General features: G+C 40.6%; 1 protein-coding gene across 3 annotated transcripts in view; it reads left to right on the forward strand.

The window, feature by feature from the left end:
- GAS7 (growth arrest specific 7) overlaps window positions 1-16,954 on the forward strand; it is a 79,075-nt gene extending 62,121 nt beyond the window's left edge. For 2 of the 3 annotated variants that reach the window (XM_030461702.1, XM_008494512.2), the window contains exons 10-14: window positions 2,098-2,226; window positions 4,672-4,795; window positions 6,749-6,828; window positions 7,784-7,882; window positions 8,635-16,954. In XM_030461702.1, coding sequence (XP_030317562.1) covers window positions 2,098-2,226; window positions 4,672-4,795; window positions 6,749-6,828; window positions 7,784-7,882; window positions 8,635-8,748 — 546 coding nt within the window. In that variant the 3' untranslated portion in view covers window positions 8,749-16,954. The remainder of the gene's footprint in view (window positions 1-2,097; window positions 2,227-4,671; window positions 4,796-6,748; window positions 6,829-7,783; window positions 7,883-8,634) is intronic. The other variant, XM_030461703.1, reaches the window with a different exon arrangement.
- The last annotated feature ends 303 nt before the right edge of the window (window positions 16,955-17,257 follow it).

The raw sequence follows: 17,257 nt of genomic DNA on the forward strand, positions 1-17,257 counted from the left end.
ATAAACCGGTGCTTTAAAGTTCCTCATCTTAGGAAAGTAGTTTGTTTTTTTCATCTATTGTGTGCATTTGGAAGTCTTTTAACAACACGATCAGGCACACAACAAAGAAAAAAGAATAAATATGGTCAACTGTATAATGCACTAATTAAGAGCCTGGTATGCTTATGGTACCTCTTGCAATACAGAAGTTAAGCAGGATAATGATGCTAGAGGAAAGATGACTGTCTTCACTGAAAATTTCACTTCTCTGATTCTCTGAACACAAAGCTGGAGAAAACAGTTGCCTTGTTTTCGTTATGAGCCTCCTGGTAATACATTTCTCATCTTTATGAGTGTCTCAGAATTTCCCATCTCATAAACCATTTGAAATAAACTTTACTTTTTATTAGGCAAGTAGAACTACCATTGAACCAGTTTTAGAGATTTTCACATCAGAACCTACTTTCACATCAGAACTCCAATGAGTTAGATTGCCACTTCTTCCACTGAGGGTGATTGACTCATGTTGGTTTGTTTACCCAGGTTAGTCCATTTATTAATGGAGCACTCTGAATGGCATGGACACAATTTAAGTACTTCAGTCTCAGCTGGACACAGACATCCCTATCATTTCTGATAAATTGCCTCTGGAGTTCACTGAAGCCATCCTGAACTTCTTTCTGTTACAGTTCATGTTTTGTTGAGCATAAACAATGCTCCTGGAACAGTTACCCGTTTTACCACAGTTCTGAAGAGAGCTTGTGTAACCATGGAGTTGTGAACAGCTCTTTATTAGCTTGTGTAGAGTCTTCCTGATGAGACTGTCATAAACTTGTCCAGTATTTTCTTGTCCAACTCCCCCAGTCACAGTAGGATTATCACACACAGCAGTTCATATCAACTACATCTTTGTCTAGCAGAATCTTGAATATTTCTAAGGACAGAGATTTCATGACCAATCTGGTCAACCTGTTCTAGTGGCCAGCTGTCGTTGGGATGATTTATTCTTTTTTTAAATTACATACCCTAACCTTCAAAAGCTCAATTAGCTGTTGTGACATTGACTGGCCGTACAAAGAGGAGTTTGGCTCTGGTACCCTTGTATCTGACCTTCAGATAGCATATTAGATCACTGGGGTGCCAGTCTTCATCTACCTAAACAAGCTCTGTCTAAGCTTAAGCTCTCAAGGATGTGTCCTGTAGGGCCTTGACTAGCTTTATAGCTTCTCTCCATTAAAAGGCTGTTCTAAACTTGTGTGAAGTTTCCTTCTCTGTTAAAATAGCACTAGAGAAAGGTTAAAAATACTTGCTTTCAGGAAGTTTTGATAATGCTCTGCTGTGGGCTGTGTTAGGTGATTATGGACGCAACTTGCCTGTGTTGACAGAGTCCAGCATCCCCACAGGATGGAAAATAGAAAAGAAGTATTTTGGTGCTTCTGGGGAGGTGAAATATCTGTATTTCCTCAGAACACAATGCCTAGATATTGAAACTCTGGATCAGAAGGCCAAAGTCTACTATGCAAATTCTTACCAGAGTTGAGTATTGACTGTCAAGTCCTGCTTGTAAGACATAAGGCACTTGTGTGGGGCCTTGATGGATCTCTCATGAGTTCATTTCAGTGATTTCTTGCCACTACTTAGAGTTTCAGCTAAATACTTAGGTTTCTCTCTAGGCTCAAGTATAAGATTTCCCTTATACAACACAAATAATCTGCAGTCAGGGTGACTGGCTTTAGTTTGTATACCTAGAGTTTTTTAAGCAAGTTGCATCAGTTAGACCAGAATCAAAGCACCCCAAATAGTGCTCTGGATATTTCCTGAAGCTTGATCTTATGTGTAAGAAGAAAGGTATGATTTGTCAGGGAGAGACAAAGACAAGATTTCTGTCCTTTTGCTCCCTCAGTAAATATTCCCTTAATAGAGCTGTCCTGGGAGCAGCAAGCTTTGCAGCATCTTCAGTCAAAGCTCTCTGAAGGAAGTGAGGTGTTGCTGGATGACATTGTCTGTGGATGCTGTGTGTGTATTATTTCCTTTCTGTCCAGATCTCTGCTCAGCAGAACCAGGGATTACTTTCTGGCTCCTTGTTATTGCTATTTCTTCCTTTGTTTTCCTTACCAGCTTCAAAGTGAGGTAGAGAAACCCCTGCTCAACTTCAGAGAGAACTTTAAGAAAGACATGAAGAAGTGTGACCACCATATTGCAGACTTGCGGAAGCATCTGGCCAGCCGCTATGCAGCAGTTGAAAAGGTGGGAGCAGAGAACAAACTGGAGAGTTTACAAGACAGTGCTATTTTGGATAGAAAAGCAGCTGCCCCTGAAAATTTCTGTTCTGCCAGAAAGAACCACACAGGCATTTGCTGAGTGCTTTATTTTGTTAGTTATGCTTTGCTGGGCCCCAAATACCATTTGCTGCTTAGTTGAGATTTGAGAAGCTGGGGGCCAACATGTTACTGCTGAACTGGCTTGTGTTTGTTTGTTTTCATTCTCCCCTTCCCAATTTTGGGCAATATATGTCTGATGCATTTGGTGCATATACCCTTGCTCATGAGCATCTGGAAGTTACATCTATTGCCCTCAATTTAAAAAACCTTGCCTTAGAATAAGAGCAGGGTCCAGCCAAAGGCTCGCCTGGTTATGTATCCTATCATGCAAATGGACAAGGAAGGCAGTTCAAACCTGGCACAAGTCACAAACCCTCTTCCAGTTCCCTTTTTCTGTGCCTCACAGCAAACATCCCCACCTGAAAAACCCGAGGAGCAGCAGCAGCACTCTCATATGAAGTGCTGTTATAACATGAATATTCAGTAGGTAGCTGAGGTTGTGAATTGAGGAGAGATCTACCCAAAAAAATTGTTCTCTTAAGCCACAGCCAGTAGGAAACAGGGTGTACCTTTGCCTGAGCTGCCAAGACACTTGTGTTGCTTGGTTTGCTCATGAATATAAGTTGGAAAGGAAGATATTGTGCTCAGTCATCCCAGAACGTTGTTTGGAGTTTCATTAAAGATCAGAGTGCACATGCAGAAGTTCACTCTGGGCCAGAATTGTCGCAGAACACACAAGGTTATTATACTGTATGTATTCAGGGAAGGCAATTTTCTGCAAAACAGTAAGTTCCTCACAGTCATATCTGTAAAGAAACAGTCTTCAGTAAGGGTATTGAAAAGAATGAATTTAGAATAGCCTTGAGAAGAAGGAACAAAAAAGGAAAAAGCTGTGTCTGCAGAGTGCCAGAGGAAGCATGCAGCTGGTCACTGGATTGCTTTCCTGCAGCTCCCTCCTGTGACCTGCAGAGCCAAGGACAGGGGCTGTGAAACTGCAAAATGAAAAAATTCAAATGAGTTGCAGCTTACAGGATGGCATGGCTGAAACTGCAAGCTACTAACAAAATATCATCCAAATGTAGTTTTAAACACTAACAGGATAAAGAACAAATGTGACCTATATGTACTGTGTCCAGTTTTGGTGCTGTTAGAGCAGGTCCAGAGGAGGACCATGAAGAGTCTCAGAGGGCTGGAGCAGCTCTCCTAGAGACACAGGCTGAGCCAGTTGGGGTTGTTCAGCCTGGAGAAGAGACAGCTCTGAGGAAACCTTAGAGCACCTTCCAGTCCCTGAAGGGGCTCCAGGAAAGCTGGGGAGGGACTTAGGACAAGGCAGGGAGTGATAGGACAAGAGAGAAGAGTTTCAAGCCAAAAAAGGGGTGATTAGATATTAGAAGAAATTCTTTTCAGTGAGAGTGGTGAAGCCCTGACCCAGGTTGCCCGAAGAAGCTGTGGCTGCCCCATCCCTGGAAGTGTTCAGGGCCAAGTTGGATGGGGCTTTGAGAAACCTGATCTAATGGTAGGTGTCTCTGCCTCTGGCAGGGGTTGGGCCTGAAGGATCTTAAAGATCTCTTCCAACCCAAACCATTCTATGATTCTGTATTATAACAACTCTGTGCAAAACAAGTTATTTTTATTTTATATATTTAGGCAACCTCAGGTAACACCATGCTTATGTGATAATGATGTTTATTTGCTAAGACACTTTACTAATTTCCCTGTATAAGTTCAATAATGATACTAATAAGTCAGGCCTTAAAATCCTGAAGAACTTTAAAGTCATTTAAAGAATCAGTTGTAACCTGGCTGTAGGGTTTTATTTCTACATTACGAAGTGCTGTTGTCAAGAACCTGAATTAGTTTTTCTGAACTAAGCCTAGAAGTTCGTATTGTTAGAGTTTATGATATAAGTGCATATTGAATCCAGAGGTTACTCCAAAATAAATTTTGAAAGATATTTGAAATTATTTCAACAGTTTAGATCCTAAGAAAAGCAAATGGAAAAAGCATCCGATTAAAATCCTGGTTAGAGATTTGGAAGGAGCTCCAGCTCCCCTTTCTTCCTGAAAAAGTGAGAAAGTTACTAAGAAACATGGAAATATGATGATGCCTTTTGTTTTGTGCCTTTTTAAGAACCTGTGAAGAGTTCAGATACTTTTGTGATTGGTTGGTGACAACTTCTGTTTGGTGGTAGGACACTTCTTTGAACACCACATGCTGTGCTCAAAACCTGAATACCAGTTAGGACCCAGTTTTACACAAGGTCTCTGCTTTCTTCCTGACAAATCCTTTTGTGAAGGAGTCATAGATAGCTGAAAGCAGTCGGCAGCTCTTTTCCTCTAAAACATGTGACTCTTCATTTAATTACTCCAAGGCCCGGAAAGCCTTGACAGAGAGACAGAAGGATCTGGAAATGAAAACACAGCAACTAGAGGTGAAGCTCAGCAACAAGACAGAAGAGGAAATTAAGAAGGCAAGACGGAAGTCCACTCAGGCAGGTAAGTACCTGAGTCTGCCAGTGGGGCTGAGCACAGGCTCACAAATGGCAGGGACATGATGGGATGCAGCTGCCCATTTACCTGCGTGTTTCTTGGATTTTCATACTATAGCTACAAGTCAAAGTGAACCATTCAACAAATCTGCTTGGTATTAAATTCTATGAAGAAACAAGCCCAGTTTTTCCAAGTTGTATGTAAAAATTTATGGTTTTGATAGCTAGGGTGAGAAAGTAAAAGGAGGATAAATTGTCCTTTTGAGAAAGTATGCTGATATCACTGAAAGTAAATCTTGCAAAGTCAGATTCAGAGAAGCTGAGAATGGTTCTTCCTCAAATCATTCTTTCGTAAATTGCAGTCACCCACAACTATGTGGTTGCCTGTTATGCTTTCTGTTACTGTCTTTTTCCTTGAAAGTGAACTTTTTGTCTTTTTTTCCACTACTCTTTGGTGATTAAAATTATTTCTGCTCAAGGAAAACTGAGGATGTAGTAGTGTTCTTCACTGTACTGAGGACACAGCAACTTGATGTGACCTATGCATGTTTTACAGAGGCTCAAATCACTTTCATCTTGATCTTGAGATCTACAAAGCTGATGTGTGCAGCTCTGTTAGTACCTTTGCTGAAAATATGTTTTAACTAAAGCTTTCATGCTTCGTCCCTTCGTAGGTCCATTATTTGGCAGAATGGTCCTTCAGAGTTCTGACACTTTTAAAACTTCAGGATAGCCTGTCAGGGGGTTGAAGAGACTGAGAAGGGTAATTTGCAGTATGACAACGTGTATAAACAACCATTTAAACAGAAAAAAAAACTAATTTAAATAACCAGGTGTAACAAGTTCTTACGTTTTTATTTCTACAGTACATACTAGCAACAGGAGGCTCCGTGAGAGATGGTTTTTATCTGTCTGCAAATTCACAGCTTCTCTGTCTTCTCTTGGGTCCTTAGAAATTGTTTCTAATTAATGTTTATTGAAAAGTAAGGGAGAGCTGATGTTCCTGGCAGTACAGTGGCTCAGATTCACTTGGGTGGATGGAGGATAACCCCAAGACATATAGTTCCCAACGAACTTCCTGGGCTATGGGAGACCTAAATTCAGCCCTGAATCCTGGTTTCTTCACAGAGTTTTTTTACTACCTCAAGTTTCTTCTGGATTCATTTACTTCTTTGATTGCTCAATGGATTCCTGTTCTTCAAGCTTAATTTGTCCCTGGTTTATGTATCATGACCTTCATGCACCTAAAAGAACAGGATCAATTTGAATACTGGACATAGGCATCAAATTGTTACCAAAAGCATAACTGAGCCTTGTTTAAAGAAAGAGAATTTACTAGCTGGAGAGCAGTAACCTCTGAGACATGCCTTTCAGGTTTTCCACCCACTTTTCCCTCTCTGTCAGAGCAGAATCCTGCAACAAAATTAAAATCTTACAGTAACACAATTAGATGTGATTATTTCAATTTTCCTATTGAAAATTATATTAGATATATTATATTGAATAAATATATTATATTGAAAGCTATTTTCCCTTACTTGGGAGGAAGCCAGAGCTTGACTGGAACTGTGCATCTTCACAGGCAGTGGAAAATACACAAGAGTGAAACTGGGCTAAGGTTGCAGTTAAGCATCTGTCAATTTCATTATTGGTTTCCCATTTTAATTGTTTTCTTTTTCAGGTACAACTTTCTGCACATGACCATTTTTTTATCTGAGCTAACTTACTTTCATAGTTCTGTGCATTTTGTAAAATACAAGTTAGTTTCGGATGTTCCTTTTAATATCTTGTCTGTTCTCTCATTCTTTCTCACCCAGTCCCCTGATCTTTTTACTCCAGGACCATGCATTTTGTTGAGATTTTTTTGCAGAAACATGATGTAACAGAACCTAAACTGCCTTTTCTTTCTAAGCTCTGTAATACTGGTTAGAGAAGACTCATGTATTGCTGAACTTTTCAGGGGATGATCTGATGCGCTGTGTGGATCTTTACAACCAAGCTCAGTCCAAGTGGTTTGAGGAAATGGTGACAACCACTCTGGTATGTAACAATGTGTAGCACCTTGCATCTCTAACATTGCCAGATTGTAATAGTGTACAACATTCCTCAGTCATAGCTAGTTGTAGTGCAAAGCAGTGGAAAAAATTAGATGATAAATATCCCATTGTATTTTTCTTTCCTTCTAAGAAAAACTTACATCATCAGAAGAAGGAAGAAATAATTGTTTCTTTGCAGAAGGCATTAAGCCAGTTCAGGGCTGCTTAGGTGCCAGAACACTGGAATTGTGCCCAGGAAGGATGAAATGTAATGCACAAGAAAGATGCTGAAATATGTGATAAGTTACTGAATCCATTTATACATTAATGAATTTTACAATTTCTTCAAATCAGTATTGCCAGCTCAGAAGAGGCATGCTTATATTGCTCAGCTTTCTGTTTCTCTGAAGGTAATAATTCAGAGTATTCACCCTAGGGGTGGATACCTTTGGCTTTAGTCACCAAGAAGCTAAGATAGAGCTTTGATGAGCTGTATTCCCTGAGATACCTGTACTTTGGCTTTAGGACTCCTCCCCCCTTCTCTATTGCCTTGCTGAACAACAAGCATTTGCTTTCAAAAGTGGGAAATAAAAATGTCTTTTGCGTCTGTTTTTCAGAGCTAGCAACAAAGCATACAAAGCTGCTTGTAGGAAACAGATTCCCTCTTGCTTGCAGTGTCCCTGGAGACAGTAGCTCCTCTCTCTCTGCCTTGGTTGTCTCTCGTTTGGAGAGGTTTTGACCTTGTTTTCTGTCATTAGGCTTAGGCTGAAGTAAATTGTGTTTCTTGCTATCTCTGATTCTCTGCAAATCAGAGAGATGTGCAATCACAGAGTTCCGCTCCAAAGCATGACCCTGGGGTAGGATCACACTGGCTGATGACCTTTTGTGTGTCATCCTTTCTCTGGGCCTTCAAGCTCGGCTTCCAAGAAAAATATGAACTTGTTTTTCTTTGTGTTTAGGAGCTTGAGAGATTAGAAGTTGAAAGGGTAGAGATGATTCGACAGCATCTTTGCCAGTATACACAGCTGCGACATGAGACAGACATGTTCAACCAAAGTGTAAGTCTGCTTTTTGTTCTGTCCCTTTGGTCTTTCCTGTGCTTGAGCTGAGCAGAATGTTCCTTATCCTGATCCGACTAATCTCTATCAAAAGGAGATGTGAAAAGTGTAATCAGTCATCTCGTTATTTTGCAGCAGCATTGTACTGCCACTCTACAGTCCTGTTCCTCCAGGCCGCTCTGATCCTGGTTACATTTCACACCCCTGGATCACAGCTTTTTGCTGGGGAACATGCAGTGAATTGATTCACATTTGGCCAGCATGAACTCACACATTCCTGCAACATTCTGCTGTGCCAGCAATATTCAGTGCCCCTTGAGGTCATCTGTACCTTCCAAGGAAGATGGTAAATAGTTTCACTGGTGGGATAGGTAGTATATTTTTTTATTATTAAAAAATGGCTAGTTTTCAAATATTAAAATGAGAGGGATATATGCTTCAGCACATGGTTGTATTTGGTATGAGATATACATTGCCAGACATGAGTCAGAGACCAACTGGCCAGTGCCAGGCAAAGGAAGCCTGTCTCTGCTTGATGTTAAAAGTCTGCCTCTTCTCTGCTTCCCACTCTGTGGCTGCACATTCAGATCTTGATTTTGTCCACCAAGTCTCACATCCATGCAACATGTGTATTCTCATTTGCCTGAAAATGCAGCTTAGACATTTGCATAGCTGCTCTGCACTTCAGAGCAATAACTGTCTGTGTTTGAAACGTGCCCTTGACATTTTGATTCTTGTTTTGTTTGTTTTAGACAGTGGAGCTTGTGGATCAGTTGCTTCGGAAAGTGGATCCTGCCAAAGACAGGGAACTGTGGGTAAAAGAACACAAAACTGGAGATATCCGACCTGTGGACATGGAAATATAGACTGATCTGTACTTGTATGTGATGAGTCCACTGAATTAACCAGGCTCGTGTTTTTTGAGGGTCAGCAAGAGCACAGGGAAAAGGTTGTTCCATTACCAAACACCTTGTAATTTATGCCTGTATGGGCTATCTCTGTTACATTTAGTCCTCATTGTGCTAAGACTTGCACCAGACATTCCAGGATGAAAAAAACAGATGTGTGCTTCCCACCAGAGGTTCCCAATTGCACGCAGCTTCCAGAAGAAATCTGCTTTCTGGTACAGAGAGAGCTGAATTCTTCAGTGACTTTGTGCTACACCCTGTGCATGACTATCTTTATATAGTATGTTAGAACAACCATGCAGTGAGCCTCTGGCCAGCAGGTAGATAACTGTCTGAACATGATGCAGGAGGTAAGGAAGTCCTGATCATGAATCCCAGGTCTGTCACTGACTGCTTTCATGGCCATAGGCAAGTCAATTAACTTTTCTGGCTCCCCCATCTATAAAACACGCTTATCTCACAGGAGTGTTCTCTGAATACATTTATTTCATAACACAATTCTCCCAAAATCTATGGGGAAGACTCCTGTTCTTCCTGTTTTACACTCCCTCTCAGGGATACATAAACCCGTTATCATCATAATTTCTGTTCTCTGGCGATCAAAAGGGTTGAAGGTGTTACCATCACTGTTATTTATCAGAAAGTCTTGGTTATGTTATACCTACCTCATTAGCTGTCTGAGTGCCCTCAAGGACAGAAAGAGGTTATAGGAATAAATGGTATGTTCAAAACCTTTCCTGCCTATGCAGGGTGTTTTCTCACAGAATCCCCTTAAAGGCAGTCCACTAATATTTTATTTGACTTCCAGGTTTGAGTTGCCTTTTGTTGGTTCCTTCAGGTGAATATAACAGCCTTTAGATATCTTTAATAATCAAGTTTGTTGAGCTGATTTGTGAGGTTTATATTTTTAGCATGATTTTCAAAGGTGCCATGAATCTGTGATGCTACATTTCATTAAATGTAGATGTTTGTACCCAGCACTTCTTCACCATCAGGTTCTTATCCTTAGCTTTTTCTTTTGTGACCCTTACTGCAAACTACCAAAAATTCAACACTGCTTTTGACACATAGTGTAATGTAGTTTGGAGACTGGTTTTGAAAAGGTATTCAGTTTCTTCTCCTGACATTATTTCTGATTGATTATTCAGATATGGTGTTCATACACTTTTCAGCATTTCGTATAATGCCAAGATTTATTTAGGTACAGCAGAAACCGTGATTCTCACCACTGTGGCCTTTACTTAGTGTTTACTATCTTGTTACCTAAAAGTTCCCAAACTGTATTATTTGACTGGATGCACAGTTACACTGCACTTTATGCTACTATACTTTTTTCCTCAGCATCAGCATTGTATCCTTCCTTTCTGTTACTGCTATTCTAGTTTGTTTGGTTTTTTTCACCATCCTCAAAGTGCTGTGATTAGATCATTGAGAATATTCATAGAATTATAGAATTGATTTTGATTGGAAGATACCTTTAAGATCATCCACTCCGACCATTAACTCAGCACTGCCAAGTCCACCACTAAGCCATGTCCATAAGCACCACATCCAGGGATGGTGACTCCACCCCCTCCCTGGGCAGTGTATTCCAGTGCCTGACCACCCTTTCAGTGAAGGAATTGTTCCTAATATCCAGTCTAAACCTCCCATGGCACAACCACAGGCCATTCCTCTTCTCTTGTTGCTTGTTACTTGACAGCAACCCCCCCTGGCTCCAGCCTCCTCTCAGGGGGTTGCAGAGAGCCACAAGGTCTCCCCTCAGCCTCCTCTGCTCCAGGATCAACACCCCCAGCTCCCTCAGCTGCTCCTGGGTAGACTTGGGCTCCAGACCCTGCTCCATTCCCTTCTCTGGACACACTCCAGCCCCTCAATGTCCTTCTGGTCCTGAGAAGCCCAGAACTGACCCCAGGCTTGGAGGTGCAGCCTCCCCAGTGCCTAGCACAGGGTGACAATCCCTGCCCTGCTTCTGCTTGCCACACTAATGCTGATACAAGCCAGGATGCTGGTGGCCTTCTTAGTCACCTGGGAACATGCTAGCTCATATTCCACTTCTTTTGATCATCAGCCCCAGGTCCTTTTCCACCAGGAACTTTACAGCCACTCTTCCCCAGCCTGGGGTGGTTGCCTGAGTCACTTGGTCTTTTTGAAGGTCATACAGTTGGTCTTGGCCCATGGATCCAGCCTGTCCAGGTCCCCCTGCTGAGCCTTCCTACTGTCAGGCAGACCCATACTCCTGCCCTATGTGGTGCTGTCTGCAAATTATTGAGGGTGCACTCTATCCCCTTGTCCAGACTATTGATAACCTTTACAAATCCAGAGACATAGACAAGTCTTATCTAAAATTAATTTTTAATAATTGCTGGAGTGATTATTTTTCTGGTTTGTCATTCCAGACTGATTTTACCTATTGTTCTCTTCTCTCGGACATCTTTTTACGAGGAAAGATTCAATCCTATATTGTAGATGTTTCCACAGCCCATTTCTCTGTTGCATCATTAACCTTTATAAACCTTTGCATGTTGACAGGTGCAATGCCACAACCAGTCAGCATTGCTATTTCTGGCGTGACACCTCCTGTCCTACACGTCTGAATTTGTGACTGCCCTTATTCACAGTGTTAGGCATGCAGCACACTGTTATATGAGCCTTCCCTAAGTTCCTGCAAAAACCATTGCAATACAAATGAAGCGTGGCTTGCCTAAGCTTTGTGTAGCTCAGGTAGTAGAGTGCATGCTGCATGCACTTCTCTAGATTCCTCTTTTGCTGCTCAAGCAGGGAAGTTTCAGTATGATCTCTATCTTTCAGTCTTCTTTTGATTTATTCCGTGTCTTGGTTTTGAGGGTTGTTTTGGGTTTTTTTGGCACTCTATACTTACCCTATTTCTACCATGCACTTTTTTCTTTTAAAGAACAGATGCAGGATGAGCTTTCAAAACTTCCAAGTATCAAAAATGAATGGAGCTGCAGGTCAGGTTGACCCCTGTAATTTAGGCTGTATTGTAAGTCAAAATAAGCACTCTTGACACCTCACCACATTTTTGTTTCAACTGTAAAACCATGCTAGTTGTGCACTTTATACAGTATTGTCCTTAACAAGTATCTGAAATAATCTGCTTTCAATTGCACTTTATTCTTCCTCTTTCTTTAAGGGTCTTTTTTATTTTATCTGATTTGGACTGGAATTATTATATGTTAGCACAGTTTTCTCTGAGGACTGAAATCCATTTTCATTCCCCTACTAAGGTGTATTTAAGCTGCTCTTAATTCTTCATTGTATTTTCTGGTAATTATTTACCCCTGCTTTATTGTTTTGGGGGGTTTGGGGGGGGGTTTAGTTTGGTTTGGGTTTTTTTTTGTCTTTTGGTTTTTGTTTTGTTTTTTTCCCCCAGTAGTTTTCTTACTGCTAGTTTTTCATCCATTAGGAATGTTGCAGGAATGTGTGAGCTGCACAATGTGAAATTCTCCTGATACAGAGTCTGTATCTCTTCTTCATTTCAGTAGTCTGGGGAGAGCATTTGTACCTAGCTGTTAATCTTACCAGGCCCAGCAAACTCTCATGTGGGGCTGCTCTGCAATGGGTGAAATACTTCTACAGTAAGAGGAAGTTTTGCTGTTGCTTGCAGTTTTCAGCTTATTTCCTGCAAAGGATGATGTTCCTTTGTGATACAGAACTGCATACAGGAGTATCAGTGTTACTGTCTCATTCACTTCTGTATCTCATGTATCCTGGACAGTGTGATGTTTTGTGCTTTGTGATTTCCCACAGCTTTGAATCTGTTGGCTGTCTAGTACCAGTGCTGGAGAGGTGCTTACCAGCCATAACCTCAACTACCATACATAATGAGAATATTCTATTCATAACCCCTGCCTATGTCTTTAAAACCATCTTCTAGTACTGTGTACACAATAGAGATTCCGTGCTAGAAGTCTTCTTCTAAGGCATTCTTTCAGCTTGTTTCCTAGCAGAACTGATGCTGGATCCAGTGCTGTTGGCTGATTCCTGTTGGAGTAGATGAGCTGAAAGCAATGAGACTTTTACCACATGGGCCAAGTGACTCTTCTCCCATCACTGGTAAGAATCTTGTTGCTTTCATAGAGCAACATCAAAAAAGGCCTAATTATCAGATTTCCAGTCTGCTCCAAATTTACTCAAGTCTTAACTCACATTTCTGTATCAAATCAGTTGTTCCCTTATAGGGATGTTCTTTCATTATTTGACACTGGGATCTTTAGAGATAGCTTTATATTTTTTAAATGTTAAAATATTGAACCAGCAGTGAAAGTCATATGGAAACTCCTCTTATGTCTCTCAAAAGCTTTTACCCTGTTGCAGCCATGTCTGAGCTGCTGTTGGGTAGCTGTGCACCACCTCATGTTGTACAGTCACAGTAAACACTGAAGTTGTTCTTCCTTCCATGCAAACTTGTGCTCTTGCTCTCTTTACCCTTTAGGCATCTGAGTGGTTTTGTGTTGCAGAATTAGCTGCTGTTTAACTGACAGCCCCATGCTGTAAATAAGTGTGTGTAGCTGTCTTGGGATGATGAACTACACTGAGATTACCTCTTTTTTCTTGATGTTGTTTTGGTTTTTCTAATGGGAATTTTCTGTGAAGCATTCACAGAAAACTTTTAAATTCTCAGTAGTAGTTGTAATTTCTCAGACCTTCTCAGAACCTCTTTACACTTGTCCCTGCTTTTAATGTCATAATTTATATATTTGCTGCAAGTTAGTAGAAAAGTGCACTGTTCTTTTCACCTGCTCCTTGGAAGTGCTTTTCACTCAGCAATTTCTTGGAATACAACAAGGAGCATGTAGATGATAAGAGACTTTCAAAATCAGGCTAACAAATGCACAAGCCTCTTTTTTCCATAGTTGTTGGGTACATGTATGAAGTCATGATTAAGAACTGAGAACCTCAAATACTTAATGTATAAGACATAGTCCCTTCATGTGCGGTTCTCAGCAGCTGCACAAGTGAATGTTTGTCAGGGTGTGGGCATGGGCCTCCAGCTCACCTTCTGCCATGGCTGTAAAAACCCAAATTTAAAATTAAGGGGAAAAGTAGCTCTGCCCATCTATTTCTTCAGTCACAGGAAGAAAAAGAACACTGCTTACCTAGGTGGGTCCTTCATTATCAAGCACCTTAAGAAATCCAGACCAGCACCTTGAAGGTCCCCTGGAACGAGTAGATGTGACTTTTTGGTGTGATCAGTTGATTGTCACCTTCTGAGTTGAAAGCATACTTGCAATTTGATTGTGCTCTTTGCACTCATGCAGCTTGCCAGATCTGTTCCTAGAGATGGCACTCACAGTCTGGTGTCCTGAGGCAGTCCTGGTGACCCTTAACATTTCCATTCTGCAAAAACTAGATTTTCAAAAGACAGTTTTCAAAATAATGAGTTTTCCTAATCTCAGACCCTTCTAGAAAGCCTGTTGGGTTTTGGCTAGCCAGCATGTATTGAAATAGGAGGATGAGGTCACAGAGGTTGCTGTGAACAGTTCTGGCCTCCTGTATTCTCACAGTGGTAGGGAACAACTGATGAGCATCCTTTGCACAGCAGAGATGTCTGCCATTTTACCAGAGGAGCCTTCTGGTCACATTATACTTAACCAGGTGCACAGTAGTCACAGGTAGATTAAAATTAAAAACAGACAGATAGGGCTGGAAAATATTTATCTACCCCAGTGACATTTGAGCTTCTCAGCACAAGGCACTCATCTCCCTCAGACCCCAATGGATCCAGTAACAGGCTCATCACTCTCCAGATTCTGCTTAGCACATGAAAATCAGTCCGAAACAGTCCCTTGTATCTATTGCTTGATGCAGGACTCTCCAAGTAGCACCTGCTGGCGGGAGACCAATATGTGGCAACACCACACTGGTGACAGCAGAATGTTTTTTGGCCTTTAGTAGTGCTGTGATGTTCTGCACCCTTGCACTGAACTGACCTGAGCTTGGAGCACGCAGTCTCTGTGTTGCATAATGGTGATGAAGTCTGTTCTGCCAGAAGATCCTCATCTTTTCCTGAGAAGCACTATTGTGTAAATAATTTTCATTGTTTTGTCTTATAGCAGATCCTATTCATAAAAGCATTCATCTTTTAATTCTTATTTTTTCATTTTCATTGTTACTGTAGCTAGCCCTCCACCACTGAGGTACACCTGTTTTCAGGGTCTTTTCTTTCATTTTAAATTTTCATAGAAGGTTTCCGTTGCTTTAATGTGCTGACCAAGCTTCATCCTTTTGAATGTTTTCTGAGAGTGGTAAGTGTATGCTTTTTGCAGGGGTTATTTTGGTTTTTCTTTTGGAATTTTATATCAGCCACTGGCTTTGAAAGCGTAATGATTCCTTTTTGTGATAGTCACTTTATTTTCTTATACCCTTCCATGACAGTTTTTCTGAAGGGACCAACACATAGCACAATTTGACTTAAATTTCTAATCCCGTGTGTTCCTCAAGGCAGAAACCTTTCATGCCTAATGATGCACCTGATTCTAAGCATTACACATGAATAAAGTCTTTTATAAATCAGTAAAAAATAGGTCTTATGTTAACCACATAATTATGACAGAAAATATATATGAGTTTGAAACATTCAAATTTAATTCCCTCAACTTATATTAAGTTGAACTATTTCAGGTGTGTCATTAGAGGCAAACTCTGGATATTCAGAACCAAAGCTTTTCAGCTCCAGTATTCAGGTTCAGTGAGTGGACAAGACTGTAATTTTGAATATATGCAGTCTTTCAGAGCTACTGATTTAACAAGTAACTTGAGTAATGACTGGTATCACAACCCTACTAAAATTCTGCTAGACATTCCCCTTGAAGTGCCTCTTTAAATTGTGTCTGGTACAAGCATGTAAAGTAGAGTTTCACCCTACAAATTTCCAAAACTCAGGAGCAGTCAGTATGCATAGATCTGTGCAGGATTCTCAGCCCTCCTTCCTTGCTCTGCACTGTGCATGCACTCTTTTAGGACATCCACTTATCCAATAGACCTGCATTTCTCTCACTGACCATTTAATGTCCAGCACAGTCATCCTAAATTCTCAATGCCAAAAATGGAGTAAGAAATGTAAGACTTAAAAGGAACTGCATTTGATGGAGTGTTGCTCACCTAATCTTCAGTATAGAGGTTTCAGCAGAATGAGCAGGGAATTCTGCATAAAAATAGTTGGGTAAGTGGCATTTGAGGCCTAAGTAGGCCTTTATTGTGTAAAATAAAAAAACTTTTAAGTAGTTTTGAGAAGAAATTTTCTGATATTGGAAGTCTAAAGCTGATCAGTGATTTCAGGGATCTCACATATGGATGACATGATAATCTTATTGGTATGAGCTGAACTCTCTGGATGTGATGACTGAGATTTTCAGAATAGCCTAAGGAGTTTGGATGTCCATTTAATATTTTTTTACTACAGCAGGTCAAAAACACTCTCTAGGGACAGCAACCTGTATATAGTACGAAAAAAAGCAGGTACTAGTTTGGGAGAAATATTTTCTTCTCCTCCTTAGATGGTTTCTTTTGGCAGCCCAAGACAGCATGAAAAACGCACTAGTTTTGCAGACATTCTAACAGCCGGGATTCAGAGGTGGGCCAGATCACCAGTCACACACTAAACCAGAATTTTATACTAAAACAAAGTTGCTTATTATTATTGTGTAACTTTTGCTAAGTACTTCTAAATTTCTAGCAACGTTGTCTTTTGCCAGTACTAATAACTTATTTTTAAAGATGTTTAACCAAAACTTTGTAACTTTCCACAAATTCTGGATTAATAGACCCCCTACAATAGTTTATGTATCATGCAGCCTCTGTTTGGGTAACTAATAAATCTTGGATCATTGTGCAAATTACAGGATGGTTTTTGTTCCATCAGGGTACATGAAGGAATCGCTTACTGAATTTAAGAAGTTGAATGTAGGAAAGATTTAAGGGGCAGATCTTCAGCTTGGGTAAACTGTCAGAGTTCAGTGGAAGCAACTTTGTCAGCTTTGGATCTTGTTCTTCAGTGTTGACAGTGTTTCCTATACATAATTTTTCTGTCTTACTGTAAAACAATTTCATATGGTTAAACTGTATTTTCCTATATTGTTCTGCAAGTTTATATGCACCACAGTGCTCATCTCATCTTCTGTAAAATAAACTGTACAGAGACACATTGGGCATGGAATTGTCTTTATCCAGTTGCTTTTTCTTTTACCAAAGCCGCACACCTTTTGCTTGTAGTATCATCTAAGACCACTTGGGGTGCCATATGCACATGTACTATTTCGCTGCTAACAGCTTAATGCAGTTTGCATTTTCAGTGCCATCAGTCAGATGTAATCACCTTGTACTTACCCTTTTCACATCTTTGCAGGATACGCAGATGAGTGTAGTCCCTAAAAATTTATTTTATTAGGAAATCAGTTTGGGAAACACCTGTACCAGTGTGGTTTTGTTTCTTAAAAAGGCAGAAAAG

The sequence above is a fragment of the Calypte anna genome, chromosome 18, assembly GCF_003957555.1.
Source record: "Calypte anna isolate BGI_N300 chromosome 18, bCalAnn1_v1.p, whole genome shotgun sequence".
NCBI lineage: Eukaryota > Metazoa > Chordata > Aves > Apodiformes > Trochilidae > Calypte > Calypte anna.